General features: G+C 48.2%; 1 protein-coding gene across 1 annotated transcript; it reads right to left on the minus strand.

The window, feature by feature from the left end:
- Positions 1 to 24,668: 24,668 nt before the first annotated feature.
- LOC109701184 (olfactory receptor 226-like) lies at positions 24,669 to 25,622 on the minus strand. Its single transcript, XM_020186619.2, has one exon. It carries the CDS (start codon positions 25,620 to 25,622, stop codon positions 24,669 to 24,671), a length of 954 nt encoding a protein of 317 aa, XP_020042208.2.
- Positions 25,623 to 26,190: the final 568 nt, after the last annotated feature.

The following is a 26,190-nucleotide window of genomic DNA, read 5'->3' on the forward strand; positions in this document are numbered from 1 at the left end:
CCCACCCATCCATCCACCTACCCATCCATTTACTCATTCATCCACCCTTCCATCTCCTCATCCATTCACCAATCCATACATCCATCCATTCACCAATCCATCCACCCTTCTACCCACCCATTAATTCATCAATCCATTCATCTACCCACCCACCCACCCTCCCACCCATCTATCCACCTACCCATCCATTTACCCATTCATCCATCCTTCCATCTCCTCATCCATTCACCAATCCATACATCTACCCACCTATCCATTCACCATCCATCCATCCATTCACCAATCCATTCACCCTTCCTCCCACCCATAAACTCACCAGTCCATTCATCCACTCACCCACCCACCCAGTCACCAAATCATCCACACACATCCACCCATCCACTTGAGGATTAGAGGTTTGAGACTTGGGACTACCTTCCAAGCACTGGAGAAAACATGGGTTCTTCCTCCGGTACAGACTTTGGATGTTGCCATTGGTCTGTGTCCAGGAGTAAGAAGCTCCAAGCTCTGCTATCCCAGCATTACCGACCTCCTTCCTTCAAGGGTGTCATGTGCTTCATCCTGACTTCACGTATTTCTTCTCAGTTTCTAGTCTAACAGGGTATTGGTGTGGACCACTCTCTCTCCTAAGGTCTATGTGAGATTTACCTGGCCATGCACTAATTCTGGGACTTATAGGCTAAGTCCACTTACTAGTTGGAGACTGTCTTTGGTCCTATTATTTTTTGTGGTATTGCTCTGTAGAACTTTTAATCAGTCAGTTGACAAACACCTCTGGCACCCAGGTGCCAGAGCCCAGCTCAAGTGAATGGCCTCACTCTTATTCCATTTCAGTGACTCTGGCCCAGGACTCCTGTCTCACCTCAGCAGAAAGATTTCCTCCCTTTTTTGGTGGGAGTTTTTGTGGGCATTTGGGGTCACAGATCAAGAACAATTGGGGAATACACTTTTGTTCCCATTGAAAAGTAAAATATGTTTATATTTAAGATCAGAATTCATATTAAATCTTAATTATCTCGTTGGTGTTCATGTGTTTTCTTTGATTCTGGTTAGGTGCCTATTTCACTGGTAGATGAATTCATTCTGACTCTATTCCTGCTCTTCCAGGACTGAGTTTCCTGGGATTGCTCAAGCTGGTGGCTTCTCCTCAGCTTGCTCAGAGAAGGCTAACTGGCTGTAAACAAGCTCTGGAGCTCAGCCTGACAGAGGCTGACAGTTTCTTGCTGTGAGAACATGTGGTATACCAGGCAGGGCTCTCAGAGCAGTCTTCCTCCACAGGGAACAAGGGACCAAAGCTACTCCATTGGAGTTGTTGTCTGGTGGGCAGAGGGCTCAGGGAGAGTGTAAGAGGCCCCTCAGGCCATCCCATGGGCAAGGGGGCTTCAGGAAGCCCTTAGCTCCAAAGGAGGGCAAGAGAGTGGACTGCAGCTGGGCCTCTTCCCAGAGGTAACCCCACAGCAGGAGAAGTGCTGGTGGAGTCTCCCATTTCCTTTTTTGGCATGTGAGTTTGCCACCTTTTGCCCCCAGAGTTATGGGATGAGACATTCTTTATTTGTCATAACAAATTACAGTCAACACTTGCTACCTCTTCAAAATATCCCTGAGAAACAAAACAAATGAACAAAAGAATTGTGGAAGCCAGCCTAGCAATCTAACCTGAGGTTCTGCCCCAGAGAACAGCTGAGGTCTGGCCCTGCCTTACCCCAAGATGTCTCCATCCCTGCCATCTGCCATAAAAGCCACTGCTGAAGCTATGCCTGTGTTACATGAGCACAAGACCCTGTTCCATTTCCAAAAGGCTGGACCCTCAGATCCCTGGAGGAGGCTGGGCTCTCCTGACCATGGCCACCCTGGGACTCCTCGGGGAGTTTGTCTGACAACACCTGGTATGGGGACAGGGTTGCCTGGGTTGAGTGCTGAGGATAGATATCTCCAACTTCAGAGTTCTCTGGACCCACATGGCCACCAGGATGTCCCTCACTTAGGCAAGTTGTATTCTAGAAGCTGAGTTTCCCTTGATCACACATCCACTGATCCAGTGGTCCACACATAAGCCAAGGCAGGCACCATGTGATTCCTGGTGAATGACAAAGCCTGGTGCTCACTCTCAGGTCAGCACAGAACACACATAGCTGGGCACTCCGGGATTGGGCTTAGGTGAGCCTGATAAATCTTGCAAGTGAGCCCCCTCTCAGCAAAGGGGGCTGGGTGTGCTGGATCCAGGCCAAGGTAGCATGTGCCAATGACCCAAGACCGTAGGTGTGGGCACTCACTCACATACAGGCCAGCATCCAGGTGTGGTTTTGTGGGAGCAGAATTGTGTCAGCTCTGTCTTCAAAGGAGGCTGCAGGAAACAGTCGTGCAGGGCCTGGCAGTGGGTTGCCTTTCTCTGGTCTGATGTGGATGCCCAAAACTCTCAAGTTAAACAGCTGGGTTCCCAGGTGTCTCCTTACTTCAGTGAAAGAGGTAGGTTTCTCAGGTAGATGACAACTCCTGTCTTCAGTTCCCTGAAGTGTAGTGATGAGGTCCTGGGTAGAGTCAAGGGCATAGTTCAATCTTGTATCTGTTAATTTCTCAAGACAAAAATTGGCTTCATTTGCCCTTCTTTTGTTGTTGGCCTTTCTCTAGCTCGTTGGCTTCTGGCATTACAACAACTCAGAACAACTGCTGGATACTCTTCTTGACCAGTCTTCCAGTGACCTAAGCTCTTCTGAGGGGGCCTGAACCAACCACATACCAAGTTTGCTCCTTTTGAGAGTGTTTTGTGTTGCTGGTTGTAGAAGGACTGCAGAACTCTCGCTTTGGCAGAGATTTGAAAGATGAGTTTGGGAGGATGATCACAGGACCAGACACCCCTTGGAGGTGACCAAGGTGGGCACATGGTCTGGTGACCCCTGAACACTGGGGGATGAGACGTTACAGGGAAGATAAACAAGGGAGGGTCATAAGGCTAGCTAAACCTACCCTTCATTCAAGATGGCCTGAGACGTACACAGAAGGAGAGAGAATGGTATCGCAGACCCCTAAACCATATGCTTTGATGGATTATGATCCTACACCTGATCTCATCTTGTCCTGACCTCTTCTCCCCTCCTCTGCTGGTTTAGGCAACTTTATTTTTATTTTTTTTCTTTTTCTTTTATTATTCATATGTGCATACAAGGCTTGGGTCATTTCTCCCCCCTGCCCCCACCCCTCCCTTACCACCCACTCCGCCCCCTCCCTTCCCCCCCCCTCAATACCCAGCAGAAACTATTTTGCCCTTATCTCTAATTTTGTTGTAGAGAGAGTATAAGCAATAATAGGAAGGAACAAGGGGTTTTGCTGGTTGAGATAAGGATAGCTATACAGGGATTTGACTCACATTGATTTCCTGTGCGTGGGTGTTACCTTCTAGGTTAATTCTTTTTGATCTAACCTTTTCTCTAGTTCCTGGTCCCCTTTTCCTATTGGCCTCAGTTGCTTTTAAGGTATCTGCTTTAGTTTCTCTGCGTTAAGGGCAACAAATGCTAGCTAATTTTTTAGGTGTCTTACCTATCCTCACCCCTCCCTTGTGTGCTCTCGCTGTTCTTGTGCTCAAAGTCCAGTCCCATTGTTGTGTTTGTTAGGCAACTTTAACACACAGTGCAGCTTTATCCACATAGAGAACTTAGGAGACAAGGACCATTTTGATAACACAGGAATATTATTATTAGCCCTGAAAATAAATAACAGTGGACACCTGCTGAGAGACATGTGCTGAGGGACACCTGCTGTGGTAATGTGCTTAGGGGACACACACTGACAGGACACCTTCTGAAGGTACTCCTGGTATGATCACCTGCTTCTGACTGGACTGAGGGCCCTGGTCATACCTGCTTGTTGCCCTTGACCATATTTCATGACATTAGCCTCAGCCATCTTGCTGCCATTGTCACAGCCTCTCCATGCAGCAGGTGGCAGCAGTGTCACCTGCAGGGAGCTGGGTCAAGACAGCTCTGGTCCCTGAGCTGAGCACCTGCCCCTCAGCACTTCCACAGCCCCAGGGCAGCCCCACCCTTTGTCCCTTCCTTGACCTCCTCCACCCATGGGGCTGGCAAAACTGTGTGACAAATGTGTTTTAATTCTGAGCTTGTTTCTGGTTTTACAAAAAGTTTTTGTGCTTTAGGCCACTGGGGAATAGTGCACAAACCTCTTGGTACCCAATCAAATTTACAGTTTACAAAGATCGCAGCCAACTTTTGTGAGAAGTCTTAAGAGCGGTGGGAGGGGGGTGTCAGGGGCGGGAAATAATTTGTTGCTTGCCCTTGGGCACCATTAAAAGAGGGCAACAGGGTTATGGGCACTGAGCAGCCATGGGGGCCGTCTCACCAGGCTCCCAGTCTGTCAGAGTGTTTGTGGCTCTGGCTCATTAGGCAGGGAAGGCCCCAAGGTGCCATCATGGATTGCAAAGTCTATTCCAATTACAATGCTTCAAATTTGCCATGGTGGAATTCAGCTCAGAGGAGATAATTAATTTCAAACAAGCAATTATGTATCAGACAATTAGCCTTCCTGAGGGATGGGCTGTAGGCAGTAGAGGCAGAAAGGCAGGGAGAGGTGAGCTCATCTTGGAAGAGGTCCCTTCTCTCAAAATGCCACCCAGGGAGGGCTGCGAGGAGGTGGGTCAAGGGCTCCCCAGTTTGGCAAACACCTTGGTGCCTGGATTTTGTAGAATTTTCCTGAAATGAGTTGCTCCCTCTGGCCTGGGGACTGCACTTGAGCTCACCCTGAAGGCTCCTGTCTGTCACAGACTAAAGCACACACCTGTGGACCAGGAGGCCAGCCTTTCCTGGACATGCTCAAGTCATGAAAAGGGTTCTGGACTCTGACTCCTTTAGGGTGTTGTGACTTTCAGCCATCTCTGAATTCTTCCACAACCTGTGTTTTAATTGATTAAATGTTTTTTCTGGGTATGTAAACTTCTTATTGAAGTATAACATGCATTTAGAAAGTACCCAAGTCATAAAGGTATGATTTCACAAGTTGTCATAAACTGAACACACCCATGAGAGCTGCACCCCATCCAGAACTGTCCCCAGAATGGACCCACCACACCCCACCCCACCCCACACCAAGCTCTTTCCATTTTCTGTTTTGGTCTTCACACAGAACATGCTCTACCCCTTCTGGCCTCTCCAGCCATCATCTACAGGCCTCCTGTGGGGTTGTTGCGGGAAAATCACCAGACCATCGAGAACAAGATGGAGGAAAGGAAGTTCATTATGCTAGCGGGCCAGCACCTGGTTATCTCCAAAATGGTGCCGGCCCCAAGCTCAGGGTGGTTGGGGTTTTTTATATCTAGAAAAGCAGCAGCAAGCAAGCAGGGAGTACAGAAGCAGACATGCCAGTTAGCTTTTCAAAGTTACAATATATCATGTCAGCACACCTGTGGACAAAGGCCATCCGCAGTTTCTAGCAGGATAGCTGGATGCAGGGGCCCCGGCAAGGGGGAAGGGCTTTACTCGTCTTTGATCCTTTCCACAGCTTTGATCTTTCTCTGGGTTTCCATATCATTCCCTCCTCTTATCCATCATAATCCCTTATGACCGTTTGGGGAAAGTCATCTAGGGGCAATCTTCAGTACTACCTCACTAACTATAATTTAACAGCGTCCACCCGGTTGCAAATGGACCTGGCGAGGAGGTTTATCACACAAGACCTTAGGGGCAGTAGTAAGAGAAGCACAGTAAGTGGGCCTGTCAGGGGAGCAATCCATGGGGCCCAGTTCCTCCATCCTGTGCTCCAAAATGTTTCCCGGTTCCTTGTCTTGATTCTTTTCAGCAATTGGCGAGTATTTTCTCTTATTATCCCCAAATGGTTTGCATAGAAGCAACATTCTTTCCCTAGAAATGCACAAATTCCCCCTTCTTCCACAGTAATGAGGTCTAAGCCCCAGGGGTTTTGCAAGACCATGGCTGTTAGTGAGTCAAACTGATTTTGTAGGGTCACAATGCTCTGTTGTACTAATCTTAAATCCTCACGGATTTGTTCAGATAGCTGGCTATACTGGACTTGTTGGAGACCAATGGCAGTAGCCCCTGTAGCTGTTGCTCCTGCCAGGGCGACTCCCAGAAGTACTGGGAGAAGGATGGGGTCCCACTGGAAGCGGGTCCAACCGTCAGTCCGCTGGTTCAGGTACTGAGCAATTTCAGTCCCAGGCAGTATGTCCAGGTCCAGGACTAGGAAAACTAAGGCACAGTCCCCCCCTGGATAACAGGTATGGATCCCGCTCTGGCAGGCAAAGTAAGTTCCATTGGGCGCCTTGGCTCCTTTCACCAAATTAGTGCTTTTCCCTTTGCCAAAGCATTTAGTTTCTCCAATTATTTGGACAGCTGGGCCCGTGAGGCAGGTATTGTCACACTGAGTAGAGTTGCCTAGGCTTAGCCTATGTATTTCTGATATGTTAGTCAGACCCACCCCAGCATATGACACTCAGACAAATCCAACAGTCTTTACCTAGTTCAGGGTCTGCTTGCTGTATCAATTGATGGCTGTTGTTTGCTAGGGCCATCTTCTTAATGAGAGGAGTGTCAGGGTGTGACAAGGGCCATTAGTCCCATCCAAGGAAGGAGGGACAGAGGATCTGCCCCTGCACCCAGGGGTCCAAAGAGTTGGCTTTACTGATTGGGAGAGAGTGATTTGTTGCTTTAATCTCAAGTCTAAGGATATTTAAGATTGCTCAACTTTCCCAATTATTAGATGAACCATCCCAGTCCACAGACCCTCGCTCCCCACCATTGGGGTTCATCTATTGTTAACTGAAAGAGGTCTCCTTTTCCTTTGCCTTGTTCCCTGGCTCCCTCCTCTTTGTTGTAGTTGCTTAATGATAGCCTCTGAAGACTGACACCCTGGCCTTTGGTGGGGGCCCCCTCCCAAGGAGGCAAAATCAACACATGACCAGTATTGTAAAAAGGACAATGAGGGCCCCCCACAGTCATTCCAGGTCCATGGTATTCAGCCATACACATTGGATAAGCGATCTTTGAATTGACCAGAGCAGACCAGGGCAGTGGGCCCTAAGTGAGCTATTGCTCTGACTTCTGAGCCTAGGCAGTACCTAAAGGAGACAACATAAGGGCCCAACAAAGCACAAGTGGTGTGGTTAATTAATGTTGTTCTCTCTTGTCCTTCCAAGAGTCTGACCTCCCATACTAGTTTTTGGAAGATCCCAGTAGGGCCTTCAGGCCTCACTTGTGAGTCAGTCATTATGATCACAGTTGTCAGTAGGATCAGTAGGTCAGTCTGACACCTCATTGGAGCTTCCTTGGGTAAAGGTCAGTTTTAATGACTGGCCCGGGTTGGCTCGAGATCTCCACCCCTTGCCTGGATCCTCTGCTGGCTTGGCATGTGTGTGATGGATCCACGGCTTTAGTGCTGCAACCTTAAGGGCTGAAGGAGTGGTTAGAATGACTTGGTAAGGTTCCTCTAATCAGGGGTCTAGACCCTCTCTAACTGGGGTCTTGACCCAAACCCAATCCCCCAGGCTCAAGGATGTAAAGGCTTGAGGGTCATGGAGGCTGGCTCTGGATGCCCTAGGTGTCTAGCAGTCTCCCTAGAGATGTATACTAAGCCTCTCAGGAACTTGTGGAGGCCGATCTGTCCATACTCTCGAAAGTCTCCAGTCTGCCCAGGTATTAGTGGTGGTGGCCATCCATACAAGACTCCAAAGGGGAGAGGCCACACTTTCTGGGCATGCATCTGATTTTGAATAAGGCCAAGAGCAATCCATGTGACCAGGGCAGCCCTCTTTCTTGACATTGTTTTGCCAATGCTGTTTTAATAGTTCTGTTCATCCTCTCTACTCAGCCTGATGATTGGGGGTGATACTGGATGTGCAGGTCCCAGCTCAGGCCAACTGCACAAGATATTCCTTTGATCACCTGACTGACAAAAGCAGATCTGTTGTCTGACCTAATGCTGCTAGGTAACCTGAACCAGGGAATGATTTCCTTGGTTAGTGTCCTTGATGCCTCTGCAGCCTTTTCCATGAGGGTGGGATATGCTTCCACCCAGCCTGTAGAAGTGCAGACCACTATCAGAAAGTACGGATAAGTTTTGCTTAGTTGGACCTCAGTGAAGTTCATCTCCAGGTGTTGAAATGGATAGACTCCCCTCTTCTGGACAAGTAGTAGGGGCTTGGGCCCCTGTCCTGGGTTGTGTTGGGCACAGAGCAGTCAAGCCATGCTGGCCAACTGAGTTAGAGTCGCCAATCGAGGAATGACCAGATATTTTTGTAACAGTCCCTGTAGGGAGGTTTTGACCAAATGGGTGATGTCGTGTGCCAGCCTTACCAGGCCTGTGGCTGCCTATTCTGGTATTGGGATCCTTTCCTCCGGGGTGATGAACCAGCCTTCTGAGTTTTCTTTAGCCCCTGTTTTATGGGCTGTTCTCTTTCTTGTAGGCTGTACTTTGGCCAGTCTGGGAGGACAGGGAGGGCAAAGCATACTTTAACTGAAGTAGCCTCTTCCTTTTGGACTTCTTCTAAGAGGGCTGCTTCCTTTGCTGTTCTATCTGCTAGTCCATTTCCCTGGCTAATCTTGTCTGATTGGTTAGTATGGCCCAGACAGTGGATGACTGCAATGGCTCGGGGCTTCCAAAAACTAGTATGGGAGGTCAGACTCTTGGAAGGACAAGAGAGAACAACATTAATTAACCACACCACTTGTGCTTTGTTGGGCCCTTATGTTGTCTCCTTTAGGTACTGCCTAGGCTCAGAAGTCAGAGCAATAGCTCACTTAGGGCCCACTGCCCTGGTCTGCTCTGGTCAATTCAAAGATATGTAAGGTAGCAAAGGCACAACGCAAGTCAGTGTAGATATTGGCTCGCCTCCCATGTGCTATGGTGAGGGCCCGGGTAGGGGCATATAATTCTGCCCGTTGAGTGACCAATGGTCTGACAGCTGTCCATGTTCCACAACTTGTGTGCCAGTGGTCACTGCATACCCCATCTGGTATCCTCCTTCTCGTAGGCTCCGACTTCCATCAGTGAAGAGCTCCAGGTCAGCGTTAGGAATAGCGGTGTCTGCTAGGACAGACTGGGAAGAAAAGACCTCATCTAAAACCTCCTCGCAAGAGTGGAGGGCTCCCCCTCCTCTTCTGGTAAATATGTGGCTGATTGAGAGTCCTCACTGCTTCGACTCGCACCCGGGGGTTGTCGCCCAATACAGCCTGATATCTGGCCACTCGTTCCTCAGTCATCCACCGACTGATGGTGCCATTGAGCAGAGAAGTCACTTGGTGGGGGACCCACAGCGTGATGCATTGTCCCAGAGTCAGTTTATCTGCTTCTTTTTTTTTTTTCATTATACAAATTTTTTTTCTTTTATTATTCATATGTGCATACAAGGCTTGGTTCATTTCTCCCCCCTGCCCCCACCCCCTCCCTTACCACCCACTCCAGTTTATCTGCTTCTTGCATTAAGAGGACTGTCGCTGCCAATGCCTGGAGGCATGGGGGCCAACCTGAGGCGACAGGGTCTAAATTCTTGGATAGATAGGCTACCAGTCAGTTCCATGGCCCCAGTGTTTGGGTCAGTACACCTAATCCCTTCTCATGGACATAGAGGTGGAAGGGACAAGTGACATCCAGGAAAGCCAGGGCTGGTGGCTGTGCATGATGTTGGTTAGGAGCTCTACCACAGCTTGTGGCTCCTCTGAGTATGCTGGGGTGTGCTGTTGCCAGTTAAGGAGGCTGGTGGTAGTGAATGGATGATACATGTATTGCATGGGTCCAGCCACATATGACCATCTGCCTGTGGTAGTGGCGACCCGGGAGCCTGACGGGGGAGCATAGCGCTGCTGATGGGGCCCCTCCTTCCTTAATTGTTAGCCTCCCAGAATTCAGTGACCTTCCCTAGTGGTTCCTCTCTTCCTCTGGAGTCATTGGAGTAAAGGGAGGTATAATGAGGGAACACTGGGTGACATGGGAGGGGGTCCAGGCCTGATGTTTCCTCCTTTCCACTGGGGTCCTCTGCATTGGACTTAAACCTCTGGGAGGCCAGAGTGGCTGAACACACTGGAAGGACATATGGTGGTGGATCTGATGACTCAGGTTCTGAGGTGTGGTGGACCTCAAATTTCTTTTCTTTTACTTTGCCATTAACCAAAATGTGCCTCTAGGGGGCATGAAAATGGAACCAGTCAGGCGGGCAGGCAGCCAAGATGTACCAGGATTAGTTGTAAGGAGAGTGGTCTGGATGGCCTGGGTTTCCGACAACTATGTTCCTGATAAGGGCGATAATAGCCAAGTCTAGGGTGCCCTCTGCTGGCCACCCTGCATTAAAGATGGGCCATTTCAATTCACAGAATCTCCAAAGCTTAGCCAGTTTCATCTTAACCCCATAGTCACCTAAAAAGCCTTCCCTAAAGTTAGCAAGCATAGCCTGGAGCACCCTCGGGTGCTTTGACCCAGAGGAGCCCATTTTATATGTGCCTGATAATTGCTGATGTCACAAGACAGACAAAGGAGGGGGATGCCTCTCAGTGAGGCCACACAGACACTCGCTTGGTCGCAACCCTAAACAATGAGATTGGGTGTGACTTAGCCATAGTGGGATCAGCCTGACAAGATAATTTACAATCAGGTGCTAGCCTGATCCCACCATAGACCATATGTCAGTCACCATGAAATTGCAGGATGAGCTCACTCAGACTCTGGGACCTTAGGGATTCCCAGCTGTGGAGCCACAGATTCGAGCTTGAAACACAAGCAAGTCAAGCTGCTCAGTCACACACCATTTGCTCAGAGTTTAAAACAATCACTCCCTATTTATTTCCCCTAAAATCCTGGCTTGCTCTAAACCCAGTTGACCGGAATCACATCAGTCCCAGAGGAAGGGGACATGTCACCCTGGAATCACATCAGGGCTCAGCTGGTCCCCTGTGGGGATCAATCTGCACCAGCTCCTTACACTGACTACACTGGGGTTCCTACTTAGTCCAGAAATCTGGTGCAGGTCTCTATTTCACTCCCACCAGTCCAAGGGCCAGGTCCTTGGCTCCATAGCCTCCTTCAGTTGTCTGGAAGAGACCCCGGAATCAGTTCCATCAACCTCCACAGGCTACAGAGTCAGGGAGTGAGCACCACTGCCCAATGGGGCGTGGTGGTCTATATCTCGCTGGGGCCTCCAAAATGTGGGAAAATTACCAGACCAGTGAGAACAAGACTCAAACCCAGGTAGATGGAGGAAAGGAAGTTTATCATGCTAGCAGGCCAGCACCTGGATATCTCCAGAATGGCGCTGGCCTAGAGTTCAGGGTAGTTGGGGTTTTTATATCTAGAAAAGTGGCAGCAAGCAAGCAGGGAGTACAGAAGCAGACATGGCAGGTAGCTGTCAAGGTTACAATGCATCATGTCAGCACACCTGTGGATGAGGGCCATCTGCAGTTTCTAGCAGGATAGCTGGATGCAGGGGCCCCGGCAAGGGGGAAGGGCTTTACTCACCTTTGATCCTTCCCCCAGCTTTGATCTTTCTCTGGGTTTCCTCATTAGGGTCCTGTGTGATGACCCGCCACTTTCCACTGCGAGTGTACCCATTGCTCAGGCAAAACATGTGTTTGCTTGAACACCTGAAGGGAGCATTCTCATTGCTTCCTGTTTGGGGCTATTATAAATAATACTACTCTGATTATTCTAATGTAATTGGGGAAAATTTGCATGCTTTTCAGTTGAGCATGTGTCTAAGAGTGAAACCAGGCCACTGAGACATGTACATATCGTTTCAGTTTCATGTAAACAGCTTCAGTTGATAATGTCACTAGTGATCACAGCTATGTGCACATTCTGTAACAGTCATCTAGCCCCTTCAGGAGAGCGGGAAGGCCCTGCCCTGTCCCCTGCCACCTACTCATGGCACTGTCGCTCTTCTATTTCAGCCATGGGGAGTGGGCCTCAAACTGTGGCTTCAGTTTTTGTTTTCCTGAGAACTAATGGGTTGAACATTTCTTCTCTGTTCAACTGGCACTGGGATATGAACCAGATCTCCCCTGGTCCTGGATTCAGAAGAGCAGGACAGGGCTTCCATGGGAAACTTACATTCACACTGGCCCAAAGGACTGTGGTTGGTCCTGCTGATGGTCAGAGGTGCCCAGAACCAAGAGTTTGCCTTGCAGTTGTTGGCCATTGTGATCATCTCTGTCCCCACCATGCCTCCTGATAGCTTTCGGTTTGAAATGGATGTAAGGGCTGGAGGATTAACTCAAGTGGTAGAGAGCCTGCCTAGCAAATGTGGGACCCTGAGTTCAAACCCTGGTACTGCCAAAAGAAAACACTGATTCAAAAATTGATGTGATTAGTAAATAAGGTCCTCTTAGGTTCCATGATGTTTTGGATGGGGCCAGAGCTGACAGTGAGCTGCTTGAGTCCTTCTGTGAGCGTCTGTTCACTAAGCAGGAGCGGGCTTAAGATCAGATGGCCTCATTGAAGTCCAGTCACCTCCCAGTGACTCTGTGACCCTGAGCAAACCCACAGCCTTCCTACACTCAGTTTCCCCAATTGTGGCAATCTTACCTGCCCTCTCACTGTCCTCCTTGTGAGGCAGAAATGGAATCTCACTTCAGAGAGGACTCAGGGCCCAGAGATAAGGATAGAATCCTCCTGAAGAAGGGACTTGGAGTCCAGAAACAGCAATGGTTCCCCATGCAGAGGAAACTCAGGGCCCAGGGCCTGAGCTTCTGTCTACCTACCTCCTTCTACCCACATGAAGCATTCCTTTCCTCTCACGGCTAGCTTGGCCTGGGAGGAGGGCCAGGGCATTGTGATGGGAGGGTCATGGTGTGTTTTCTTCTCTGTGTGGGAAGTTCATGCCCTCGACTGCTTAGCCATTTGTGAGGCTTGCTCTGAGGACACTATCCACCTGATCTGTCCCTAAGCTGCTCTGCACATAATTCTTTTAGATAAAAATGCCCCTTTGGCAGAAACCACCCTTCATACTTAGTAATTAGTCATTGAGATCACTACTTCCCTAATTCATACGTACACTAACTTAGGTCTGTGCATTCCTGAGTGTAACCCTTTGCAGGGAGCTGACTGGTGCACCCTGGCCTACAGTGAGGCTCTGTGATGTGGTAGGCACCAGGGCACCATGGCAGCCTGCTAGGTCATTACAGATACTGGTGCCTCTCACAGGCAGCTGGAGAGTCACTGCTCATCCCTGCTGCTCTGATGTCAGCAAATTCACTGTGGCTTATAACACATATGTCATACAGTCCTGCAGTGACCTGGCTAACAGACCCCTTCATCCACACTGGCTCACTTTGCAAAGAGAGCATAGAAATATCTCCCAGGGAAAGTTAAACATAAACTTAATGTGACCCAGAAATTCCACTCTCAGGTGGACTCAAGAAAGAAGAAGCTCTCTGTTCCTCTGCACAAAGACATTGTATGGGTGCATTTTTTAAAGTTTTGTTTTAATTGACAAATAATAATTATGTGTTTATGAAGTACAGTTCAATGTTTCAACACATGTGTGTTATGGCATGATGAATCAGGCTGGTTATAATGTTAATGATCACAGCTCCAAACTGAATGTAGCCCATAGTCCTCAGCCCATGGACGACATCACACACACAACAGGACTGAAACTCAGGAACAACATACCAGCAGAACACGGAGTCCTCCCTGTGAGTCCCCTTCATGACACCCTAGAAGACACAGCAGAATTGTCTGCAATCAGTGGACAGGAAACAGCATGAGGTTGCTGTAGGGCCAGGAGTGGTCCTACTTTGATTGTGGGGCCCACACTGCTTTATGCAGTGACCAAAGTTCATCGTGCTGTACCCTCCACATGAGTGAGTTTTATCATATGCCAACCTTAATAAGAATTGTGATGGCTTAAAACTGCCATTGCAATTGCATAAAATAAAAGCCTCACAGACCCACAGGCCACCCCAAGTCTGGCTTGACAACATCCATGGCAGTTCTACAGTCCTGGCTGGCCTCCCACAGGGTAGGGTGGCCACTGTCCAGGACAGTCTTTCTCTCATCCAGCTCACAGATCATCTGCGGCTCATCTGGGATTGTTCATCTGGATGAGACAGTCAACCCAGGCCTGTTGTATGGTCAGGCAGGGGTCTGAGGAGAATGAAAGAGTCAAGTGGGCACATTTGTGAGCTCTGAGCCTCCGTGGGCAGCACATCAGCTGACTTCCCATCTGCCAGGAAAGTGTACCACTTTGCCTAGAATCCAAGCAGGAGAGGACCAAAGTGTTAGGACCAAGATGGAGATCAAGGAAAACAGGGCCTGGGTCACCTAGCCAGAGACCACCTGGGCAGCAGTGCCAATGAAACACGACACAGGGAAAGTGAAATGTGCCCAAAATTGGCCAAAGCAGGACTGAGGAGCCTCCCCAGTTACAACAAGGACTGATGGACTTGAACCAAATGCCCACAACTGTTCTTTCCCTCTAGAAAATCCTGGAAGAGCCAAATAGCAGCAACAAAAAACATCTGTTTAAAGGTCCTGAGAACTGCTAGACAGCTCCTGTGGGATCAGGATGCAAGAGGCAAGGGAAACCAGAAGGAAGCCCTCTCCCCTGGAGGGGTCTGATGACTCTGATAGAGGCATATGGAGTGCACAACAACTGGAGCTCAGAGCCTGTCAAGGAAGAGAGCCCTGGTCACTAGGTTTGAGGTTGGACATCAGATGGATATGCTTTAGAGGGAGGGTGAACCAGAACTGGACCAGCCCTCTCAAGATGGAGCCAGCATTGGTCACTGTGGTCTCTTAGAGATCTTGGAGATTTGGCATTGTCAGTGACCCATCCCAACTGCTGGACAGGGGCAAACACAAACCTTCTCCAAAACAATAATCCAATTCAGAGCCTCATATAATCTTTGTAATTGAAAAACGCATGTGATGTGCAGAACTCAATCAGAAATAGCCAAACACATGAGGAGATGAGGCAAAAAACTAAGAAAAATAGTAGGTAATAGGACCAGACTCAACAACAGGAATTCCACAATGGAACTATCATAACATGTGCAAAGGATTGAAATAAAGAACTGAAAAAACTGGCAAAACATCCAAAACAAAAAAATGAAACAAAACATTGCCCACCCCTGGAAACCCTAGAAGTGAAAAATACAAAACCTGAAAGTAAGAACTGAATGGATGGAATAAGACACTGCTGAACAAGGAATTAATGATGTGGAAGATGAACTAAAAGAAAACATCCTGATGGAAGCACAGAAATATAAAAATGACATGAAACATGGACAAAGTACAGGATGTGTCTGTCTCATGGCCAGTGGCTGCAGAATGCCCATTCGTACAGTGTGGACATGAAATCTCACCCAATGTCTTGGGCCTTGCTTTGTGGGTTTCCACCCCTCTGTGTTATCAATTGCTACCTGGCAAACCCTCTCCAACTGCGAAGACTTAAGATGAGAACAGCTCATCTCTTAGGTTCTGTAAGTTCCCAGGTTGGCCTCACTTGGCTGGCCATAGGGGTTGGGATGGAGGCAGTCAAGCCATTCTCCATGTCTCTCACCCAGGCAGCTTGTGCCCTGGTGACCTCAGGATCCTCGGGGGAACAATAGTGTCCAACACGACATCAGCCAGTACCATGCATGGATCTTCCTCGTCTAAGGAAAGCCAGCACAGGATCTGGTATATGAGCAGCGTCACCCCACAGAAGGTTACACACAGAGATGGGCAGAGTTTGTGACCATATGCAGACAGCCATAGCCACTATAGCTGGTCCTGCTCACATTCCAGCCTCTTGTGAATCAAATCACAAGATGTGTGATCTGCTTACATCCTCTTCCCCTCAACATTAGGTTTGTGGGTTTTATACATCATGCATGCTGTTGTAGGCTCATTTTCCTCACTCTTTATTCTCTCACAGTGGGCAGCTACCACCACCCCCCTCCTGCTGATCAATGTTTGACTTCTGCACCTTGACGGCATCATCTTGGTTTTCTGGCTTTCCAGGTGACTTGACCATAGGTCATCTGCCTTTTTCCTTCTGCCTCTAGACTGTAGCATTTTTTCTATTCATTCTACTCAGGATCTGTCATCTTCTTGGTATCTACAGATTTCCTTCTTTTATCAGATCTGGAATATTCTCAACCACTGTCTGTTGAATATTGCTATATACTAGGGGCAAATCTTTTCTGGAAAGGTCAGGCAGATAGTATGCATTTTTGGTTTTCCAGGTCTCTATATGACTATTCCTCTCTGCTGAATAGTGTTAGCCAAGGGATAAACAGATACAGGAAATGAGTGTGGCATGACAAGACAGATTTGCCAACACGCCCTGCAGTCCTTCCTTCTGAGCCTCTATTCACACTTTGTCTAGACCTTCTCACTCTGTGGCCTCCTTATGTCTTCTCATCTTCTGTTTTTCTTGGTTTCTCTGTTGTTATTTGAGCTTTTAAATATAAAATTAAGGTATAAGTGGAAAAATACACTGGTCATATCTAAAGGAAACATTGATAAGTCTTGAGAAATATACCCACCTGTGAAATTGTCACCACAACCAAGACAGTGAACAACCAATGCCCCTGGGTTTAACCAGGGCCCCAGTCTTCCTGCTGCTCCTCCCCCAACCTGTCACAGGCAGCCGCTGATCTGCTACCTGTAACTCCTGATTAGTTTACGTTTTGTAGAATTTATATCAATGGAATCATCCAGTATGTTTTCTTTCATATCAGACTTTTTTCACTCAGCATGATTACTTTGGGATTCATGTATGTTGTGTGTGAGTCAGTAGTTCATTCTTTTTGTTGCCCGTCTTGTTGCAGAGTGCTCTAGGGTTTGAAAACACACCATGGCTTAATATCCACTTCCCCTCTAATGGGCATTTAAGTTGCATCCAGCTTCTGGCTACTACAGATGCAAGATACCTGCAAGACTTTGCAAGGACATATGTTTTTATTTCTCTTGGGAACAAAACAGCTCAGTGTATGATAGGTCTACGTTCACATTTTTAGGCAGCTCCCAACTTGTTTCCAAAGTGGTTGTTCCATTTGCATTCTCACTGACAGTGTGGGGGGCCTCCGGGTCCTCTGCATCCTTGCTGACCCTTGGTGTGGTCATCTGTAATCCTAAGTGTCTCAATGTGGTTCAATTTTCATTTCTCAGAGGCAAGCAGTGTCCAGATGTAATCATTTGTCTTATTTGTCATTTCTCTATGTTCTTTGGTAAAATTTCCATTAAATTGCTTGCCCATTTTTAACATGTAGATTTTTCATTTTATTATTAAGTTTTGGATACAAGTTGTTAAATCAAAAATCCAATCCTTCATTAAACACTTAATTTGAAAATATTTTTCTCCCAAGCTATAACTCATCTTTTCATTATCTTCACTGTATCTTTTGAAGATTTTTGATTTGGATAAAGTCCAAGTGACTAACATTGTCTTTTATGGATTTTGGTTTTGCTTTCATGTCTGATATTGTTCTTCTTAACCCAAGATAAAAAAAATTCATGCATGTTTTCTCACAGAAGTTTTAGATTTTGCATTTAGGTCTGTGACTATTTGTCTGTGGTGCTGGGGATTGAGCCCAGGGTCTTGTGCATGGCAACCACATAAGCCACCCCAGACCTCTCTGATCTGTTCTGAGTATATTTTACATATGGTGGGGAGGTGTGGATAAAGGCTCATTTTTCTGAAATCTAGCTATCTGTTTTTTCCCAGCATCATTTGTTGAAAAAAAAATCTTCACTAAATTGCCTTTGAAGCTTTGTAAAAAAAAAAAAAAAGCCAGTTGTCCTTACATGTGGATCTGTTTCTACACTCTCTTTGCTTGGTTCTGATACATTTGTCAACATTGATAGCAATATGACACTGTCTTGATTGCTGTAGCTTTGTAACAGGGCTTGACGTCTGGTAGTCAAGTCTAGTCTGTTTTGAACTTCCTAGGCCCTGTGTTGCTTACGAACTTTAGGATTGGCTTGGCAGTTTCTAAAAGAAGCCTGCGGAGCTTTTGATGGAGGTTGCAATGACTCTAGAGACCAATTTGCAGAGGACTGGCAAATATTTAACAATATTGAGTCTTTCAATCAATTAGCATAGCTTTTCCCTCTATCTCTCTAGTTTTCTCAGCAAAGCTAATTACATACAATTAAGTTCAGTAAAGAATTTAAAAATTAAAGTTTTCCTTTTGTGGTGCTGGGGATTGAACCCAGGGTCTTGCCCATGACCATTGAGCTACACCCCTAGCCCTTGACTTCTTTTGAGACAGGGTCTCACTATATAACCCAGGCTGACCTCAAGCTACAATCCTTCTCCTCTGCCTCCAGAGTACTGGGATTACCAGCATGTAGTACCATGTCAAGCACCTAGAAATTAAGATTTACAAATAAAGTTGAAGTTTTCATTTTACAATTTTGGCTTATCTTTTGTAAGATTTACACACAGTTATTTCATGTTTTTGACACTACTAGGAATATTATTTTTTAAATATTTCAATTTCCTGTTGTTTTTTGCTGTTATGTAGAAATACTTTTGATTTTTGAACATCAGCCTTACATTGTGCAAACTTGCTGAACAGTGTATTACCACCAGTTGCTTATCACAGATTTCATTAGAGCATCTCCTTAGAGGACCATGTCTGCTACAAAAAGAGAGCTGTGCCTCTTCCTTTTCTATCAGGAACCCTTTCATCTCTTTTCTTGCCTTGTTGGACTACCGAAAGCCTCCACTACAGGGTTGAGGAGAAACATAGCAAGAGGAGAAGCCTTGCCTCCCTCTTGGTGCTGGGCAGAAGCATCAGACTGCACTGTCCATGGGCATCTGTCAAAGCCTTGATCACAGTAAGGAGGCTCTCGATATTCTGTTTGCTGAGAGGTTTATTTCAGAAATGGATGTTTGATTTTGTCTAGATTTTTTGACATCTAATGAGATGATCATACTGTTTGTCTTTTTAAATTTGCTACTGTGATGAACAGCAGATTGATTTTCAAATGTTAAGCCAACATTCCACCCCTGGTGTAAATTACACCCAGTCCTGATGTGTTATGCTTTTTTGTCATCACTAGATCTTACAGGCTAGCATTTTTTTAGAAGGTTTGCATCTATATTATTGAGCAGCATGGTCTGGTCTGTAGTTTTTCTTTCTTTGTAACTTTTTTTTATTTTAAATCAAGGTAATGCTGACTTCAGGGTGATTTGAGATGTATTCCCTTCTCTTCAACTTCATGGAGGAGTCACTGTATTATTTGTTTTCTTAAATATTTTGTAGAATCCAGCAGCAAAGCATCTCTCTTGAACTATTTTTGTGGGGAGATTTTTATTTACAAATTAAATAGATACAGGGTTATTTAGATTGTCTGTTTCTTCTTGAGTGAGTTGTTTTAAGTTTGTGCCTTTCAAGCTCTTTGCCCATTTAATCTACAATGTCAATTTATTCACATATATTTTCTTATTATCCACTTGAAGGCTAGAATCTGTAGTGAAGTCACCATCTCATTCTCATTATTGGTAATTTTTGTTTTAACTCATTTTCCTGATCAGCTTGACTAGAGTTTGATTAGTTTCATTGAACGTGCTTTTGGTTTTACTGGTTTTACATATCATCTTTTCTGTTATTTCATTGATTTTTGCTCTGATCTTTATTGTTTTCTTTGTTTTTCTTATTGTGTGCCTGACTTGTTATTATATTCCTACTTTCTTAAGATGGAAGCTGAAGAAATTGACTTAAGGTCTTTTTGCTTCTCTAAGGTAGGTCTACAGTGCTATCAGTCTCCATCTATGTACTGCTTAAGTGGTATCCTATGCTTTTTGAAGCATTTTTTTATTTTAATTTCAAAACATTTTCTAGTTTCTCTTTTCATTTCTTCTTTGATTAATGGGTTATTTAGAAGTGTGTTTCCGAATATTTAGACATTTTCCAGAAACCCTTCTCTTTCATTGATTTTTACTTGTCATTTTATAGTGGTCAGAAAGCATGCATGTGTTACTTTTAATCACTTTAAACTGGGGGTTTTTTATGGCCTAGGATAAGTCTGTCGTTTAGTGTTTCAGGTACACCATGAAAGGTGTGCACTTATCCCGCTGTTGCACGGAACTCTGCTGATACCAGTCAGGTCCCGCTGTGCTACAGCCTCCACATCCCTCTGTCTAGTGCTCTGTCTTGTTGGGTCTAAACAGAGCTGTTTTGCGGTCTGCTTCTGATAAGTCCAAACCTGCTCTTGATCAGCTGGATCATCTAATTCTATCATCTCATTTATTCACATGCAGAACTACCTTTGTGCACTGAACAGTGTTCTTGAAGAATTATTTGAGAGAATGGTTGACACTCTGACATTATCGCCCTCTAGAAGGGATACTTTTGTTTTTCTTCCAGACACATGAAGGAAGTCTAGAATCACGTGACTCCAAGTTCAAAGTCTGCACTTTGATGTTCCATTTAAGGACCCAAAATTGTCCTGGGTCTGTGGGCACTAGGCTCAAGCTCAGTCCTGCAGTGCAGCCCTTTGGCCTCCCTATCGATGTGGGGCAGGTTCCAGTGCCACGGGTTGGCAGGATCTGGAGGCCTGTGCACAGGGCCACCTTTCCAGTGCCAGCCTCTCCTACTTCCCAGCCTGGCAGATCCCTCCTGACTTTTTCCTACACTTTTGCTGCTCTTAAGGTGATTGAAATATGGTCATTCACCAGGGAAGGGTTAATCTGTTACTGTTCCTGCTTCCTCTGAACATTCTGCAGCCCTCTTCTGGTTACATATTGGATCTCCAAGGCTCATTCTCTGTTCTTAAAACATATTCAGTATCCATTGTTCATATCACCTTTTGGGTTGCTTTTCCAGTGATTGCCTCAATTCTTTTTCCACCCTTGAATCTTTATTTCCACCCTCATAAGACTATGTGTCCTATTGTTTCGAGTACACAATCCATATTTTCTTTCATCTATGCAGGTTTGTATGAACTTTTTCTCCTTTCTGCCTCTGTTCTTCCACCTCTGGCACACTCCACTTTCTCCCTTAGGGGCACTCATAGATATCTGGTAACCTTGTCCCAGCACCTAAATCTGAAATGTTGTATACACCAGGCATGGTCAGCTGGGGCACCTCAGCTGTCAGCACCCTCAGCTCTTTGATTGTGAGATGCTCAGAATACTTAGAAGCACCTTCCAAGCTCCTGCCTGGAGGTGGAAGTGGTGTCAATCATGTCTAGGGACCCAATGTGGCTGGAGTCCCACTGGTCAGGGCCCACCTGAGTCTGGGCTGTCCAAGTCAGGATCTCCTGGCTCCTGGCTCACTGTCTCCAGAGTGCTGCTGAGGTCAAGCTGGGCTTCGTGGCCTCCTGGGATAAGGAAGGAACTGATTAGATGTATCAAGTGCCTCTGTTCTGAAGAGCTGCTTTCTTGATGCCAGCTCTCCTCTGGCCACCCACAGAGCCCTTTTCCTTCCTCTGCACCAGAGACTCTTCTCACTCACCTTCCCACTCTCTGGCCTTTCCTCCTTCTAGGCCTATCCATGCTGGACAGTGGGTAGACAGAACACACATGGCCCAGCCCCACTGTGTCACAGTACTGGAAGCTCTGACTCCTTCTGGGAACCAGGTTGCTTTGGGGGATGTGACTCTTTGCAAACCTACTTGGAAACAAGCTTGTGGGAGTGGTCTAGGCAGAGGGTCCTTGGGTGGAGTGTATGGAGCCAACAGCTGCAGATGGGCTAGGCTGGACTGGCTGAGTCAGCATGGGGGCTGAAGGGGGGTGGGTTACAGTGGTCCTGGTGAGGAATTTGGAATTCACCCTACAAACAGTCAAAGGGATGATGGCATATGGTGGATAGGGTCATGGGGTGACTAGGCAAGGGAGGAACAGGGTCTCAACCTGGTGGTGACATGTGGCAGGGAAAAGAGGCTCTCAGAGGGGCCCAGATCATGGGGTATTACTGCTTGTGGGAGAAGGCATGCCAGCAGCTGTGAGTGCCAATGGGGTTTGAGTGCTTGTGGAACCTACAGTGGATGGTGGCTGGAGGTCTGGGTTCTGTAGTCAGTGGAGTTGAGGATGAGAAACCATCCTGCACTAAATTGGAGGAGTCTCCAGGTATGGCCTGAGGGAGGTTCTAGACTGGAAGTGGTCTATGTCCTCTTCCCTCCCAGCTAAGGCCCTCTGTCTTCTCAGTGTCTCCTGTGCTAGTCCTGCCCTTTCAGCTTCAGCTCCTCCCTTTCTCCAAGCCCTTTCTCATCAGTAAACTAGTAATCACCATGTCCACCTCCATATGGTCCTACCACCACCTTCAGGGCCTTTCTTCATCCTGAGGGTATTGGCTGTAGTTCCTAATTTTCACCTTCTCCCAATGGACACTCAGTTTCTGATGGGGCTGCCTCTGCCTGTGCCCCCTATAGTCATCCCCAGCCCTTGTCCCCACTCAGCCTCGACCTTCCTCTTGCCCTGACTCCACTCTCCCCATCCTCAGAGATGTCTTTCTATAATGAAGCTCTCACCATATCTCTGCTCTACTCAAAGTGCCTTGGTGGCTCTGCCTCCTACAGGCAGAGATCAGATAGGCCAGCCCTGGAGTTATCAGAGACCCCTGCCAGCCTGTGCCCAGTCTTCTGGCTACCTGCTGTCCTGCAGGCCCCACTTTCACTAGGACTGACACCCAAATGCCTCCCCATCTTCAAGAGCCCATGCCCTACCCAGGATGGGTCCTGTGCACTCATTGCTAGAAACTGGCAGCCCCCACTGTAGGTGGGCACCATGACCCAGCTTCTGGGGTCAAAGCCAGGCTGTGAGTTTCCTGATTCTCCTGGTCCCTGTAGGGATGGCAGCACCTTGCCAGAGCTGGCTTCATAAGCTGTACAAATGAAATGAAGCATCAGAACACCAGTTTCCACACTGCAATTTTGAAAGATCAGTTACAGAAGTCTGGTTAGGAAGCACATCCCTTTTGAAAGAGTGATGTACAAATGACTTCTGATTTAAAGGCACCTTTCCTGGCACATCTTTTCCATCATCCAGTCTTTAGGACAAGACTGACTCCACCTGGGTGTGCAAGGCAGGCCTGGTCTCCCAATGCAGATGCAGAGACAGGTCCCTCAGCAGCCAAGTGTTATGCAGCCTTCAGATCAATGCTGATAAGTGCGAAGTCCTGGTGAGAGCCCCTGATTTACCTGTCTTTGCTCCTCCCTCCCTCTCTGCCCCTGCTGGCATCTCTCCTGTGGATAAACAGCACCCAGAAAGACCCTCAGGACATATACCACCCCCAGAGCAGCTGGAACCACTCTCCCATGACTTAGAAGGCCCTGCTTCTCATGCCCTGGCCTCTGTGCCTTCACCCCACTTGTCTGTGCCCTGTCAGTCCCTCCAGATTGGGGACCATGGTCTGCATGCTTTGGGCCAGTTGTCAGTCAGCATGGGGCTTGTTCCAGACAGGTTCCACATGAGCCAAATTCCTGAGGTTGTCAAACAAGACATCAACATCTCTTGTGTGTTCTGTGATGGCCCTGAGGGTGAAGTGCAGGACTCCCAAGAGTCCACTGCAGGCAGACATTCTAGACTTCTGCAATCTTGCCTTGCATGTCTCATAGGCTATAGGGTGAAGGTGGCGTGGGTCCTCATGACACCTGAAGGCCCTGCAGAAAGCTGGTGGTATTACCATAGTGCATACACCTGGAGTCTTACCCGTTTGCATTGGAGTCGGGATCTGGAGTGAAGGTGACATGGGTTCTCATGACACCCAAAGACTCTACAGAAAGCCAGTGGCAGTACCTTGCATGTTTGCATAAGAGCTGGGAGCTAGAGAACTGCTGCAGTTGGCTTGGGCCTCCCTCTCCTCAGTTCTCAGAGAAGCAAACAAAAGGTTCTTCCAGGGGAAACTAAGGTGCTGAGCTCTTTGGTCACAGTCCCTTGAGTCAGGCCTGTGGTTAGTGTGGACACTGATGGGCTCAGGACCTTCTGCAGGCCACCAGAGGGTGGCCCAGTCACTCCAGGGTTCCTTGTGCTGTGGTCTGGCAGAGAGTAGGCAGGAGGAAGGGGCTGAAGTCCAGGGCACTGGGTTAGAATCCCTGGTGGGAGGAGCCCCTAGCCCCAGCTTCTGGTCAGTTGGGTCCAGAGAGCTGTGAACCTAGGTCCCAGGCACTGTTTCTTACCCTGACCTCCTTTACTCCAGTGACTCCTAGAGGCTGGGTGTGGACATGCAGTTGACCAAACAACTCTTTTTGTTTAGGAACATCCTTGGCCACTCCCAGTCCTGTCTCCTCTGTCCTGCCCTGTTTCTGAGTGGTTTCTCCCCCTTCCCCACACCATCCTCTCAGTAACCATGATGAGGCCCTGAGCCTGGCTAGACGATAAACCACCCAGCAAAGGCCACTGGGCTGAGTCAGCAAGGTGTGGGGAGCCGGGGATAGGCCTTCTGCTGATGCCATGTTCCCTGTGGGATGTGCACAGAGGAACTGTGTGTGCTGATGTCCATACCTGGAACCCAGAGTGCCAGTGTCTGCCCTGCTTCCCTGAGGTGGGGAGGGACTTCTGTTGACCACAGTCAGTTAGAAAGAGCCACTGGACGGGAACAGCTCTTGCATGGCATCTGGGGGTCAGGTTGAGGGCTCCCAAAGGGGTGTCTGCCCAGAGCGTGGGTGAGTGGCTGTGCAGTCACTTAGGGGTGAACGGAAGACATGCTGACTCCTCCCTCAGGCCGGCTGGCCCTGGCTGCCCAGGGAGCTGGTAAGCAGGCGTCGGGTCAGCAGCAGGGGCCTGCCTAAGAGGCCCCCAGGGCCTGAGCCACCCTCTGCAACACCTTGTGCAATGCCTGCTTGAATTCCTGGTTCCGCAGGCAGTAGATGACTGGGTTGAGAAGGGGCGTGAGCACAGTGTAGACCACTGACACCAGCTTGTTATAGTTGAAGGAGTAGATGGCACGTGGCCGGGCATAGATGAAGAGGGAGGCTGAGTAGAAAATGACCACCACTGCCAGGTGAGAGGCACAGGTGGAGAAGGCCTTCTGCTGGCCATCAGCAGAAGGGATACGCAGCACAGCGCTTAGGATGGCCATGTAGGAGAAGATGGTAACCAGCAGTGGCCCAAGCAGAATGACCAATGCAAGGAGGAAATCCACAAGCTCTGCCAACGACATGTCGCTGCAGGCAAGGTTCAGCAATGGGGACACATCACAAAAGAAGTGGTTCATGACATTGGGGCCGCAGTAACCCAAGCGGGAGATGAAGAAGACCTTCCCCAGGGAGATGGTGAAGCCGGAGAGCCAGGAGCCAGCAGCCAGGAGGCTGCAGAGCCCAGGGCTCATGACAGCCGGGTAGCGCAGGGGGTTGCAGACAGCCATGTAGCGGTCATAGGCCATGACGCCCAGGAGCGCACACTCGGTGCAGGCCAGCGCCAAGAAGAAGTATAGCTGCACCATGCAACCAGAGAAGGAGATGTGCCGGAACTGGGGCACAGCCAGGCTGAGCAGCATCTTGGGCACAGTGACAGAGATGTACCACACCTCCAGGAAGGACAGATTGCTGAGGAAGATGTACATGGGCTTGTGCAGTACAGGGCTGCAGCGTATCACCGCAATGATGACCAGGTTCTCTGTGACAGTCATCATGTAGGACAGCAGGAACAGCATCAGCAGGCACAGGTGGAGCCCCAAGGAACCCGGAAAGCCCACCAAGATGAACTCGGTCACCTCTGAGAGGTTGCCCTTGACAGACATGGTGCCCATGGCTCCACCTGAGGAAAGAGAGATAGGGATGGGCAGCAGGGGCTGAGCCTTGGCTCAGGGGCTGAGCCAAGCCCCCATTAGGCAAGAGGGGAGGCCTCACCCTTGTCGCACCCCCCAGACTGCCCATGGCTCAGCCGTGACATCCGGGCCTGTTTTCTGCTGGTCACTGGAGGCTAACAGTCCAGCCTGGCAGACATCAGACAAATGTTATGTGTCCTGAAGGGGATGTTTTAGAGACCTAGCTATAAGAACTTGCAAACAATGCTTCAGAAGACAGTGTGGGTTCCTCCTCCTCCTCCTCCCACCCTTTGGTCCTGCCTCAAGCCCTGCTCACATACCCTGGGTTGGAGAGGGGCCATGGCTATGTACATCACCCCAAGCCCAGGGGTGGGTGGACTGGGGACATCAGAGTTAGGAGATGGGGCTCAGTGTATCCCAGAACTACTGGCTAGGCCTCAGGAAAGGTGGCAAGATGGTAGTTCTGGGGTCAGCAGAGGGGTTGTGGGGTCAGCAGGCAAGGTGGGAAGGGCCAGAGCCTGGCCAGAATCCTGTCTGAACA

The sequence above is a fragment of the Castor canadensis genome, chromosome 7 (genome assembly GCF_047511655.1).
Source record: "Castor canadensis chromosome 7, mCasCan1.hap1v2, whole genome shotgun sequence".
NCBI classification, from domain to species: domain Eukaryota; kingdom Metazoa; phylum Chordata; class Mammalia; order Rodentia; family Castoridae; genus Castor; species Castor canadensis.

Excerpts from the sequence above, each read along its gene's own strand:
- LOC109701184 (XM_020186619.2), bottom strand. The coding sequence starts at position 25,622 with ATGTCTGTCAAGGGCAACCTCTCAGAGGTGACCGAGTTCATCTTGGTG.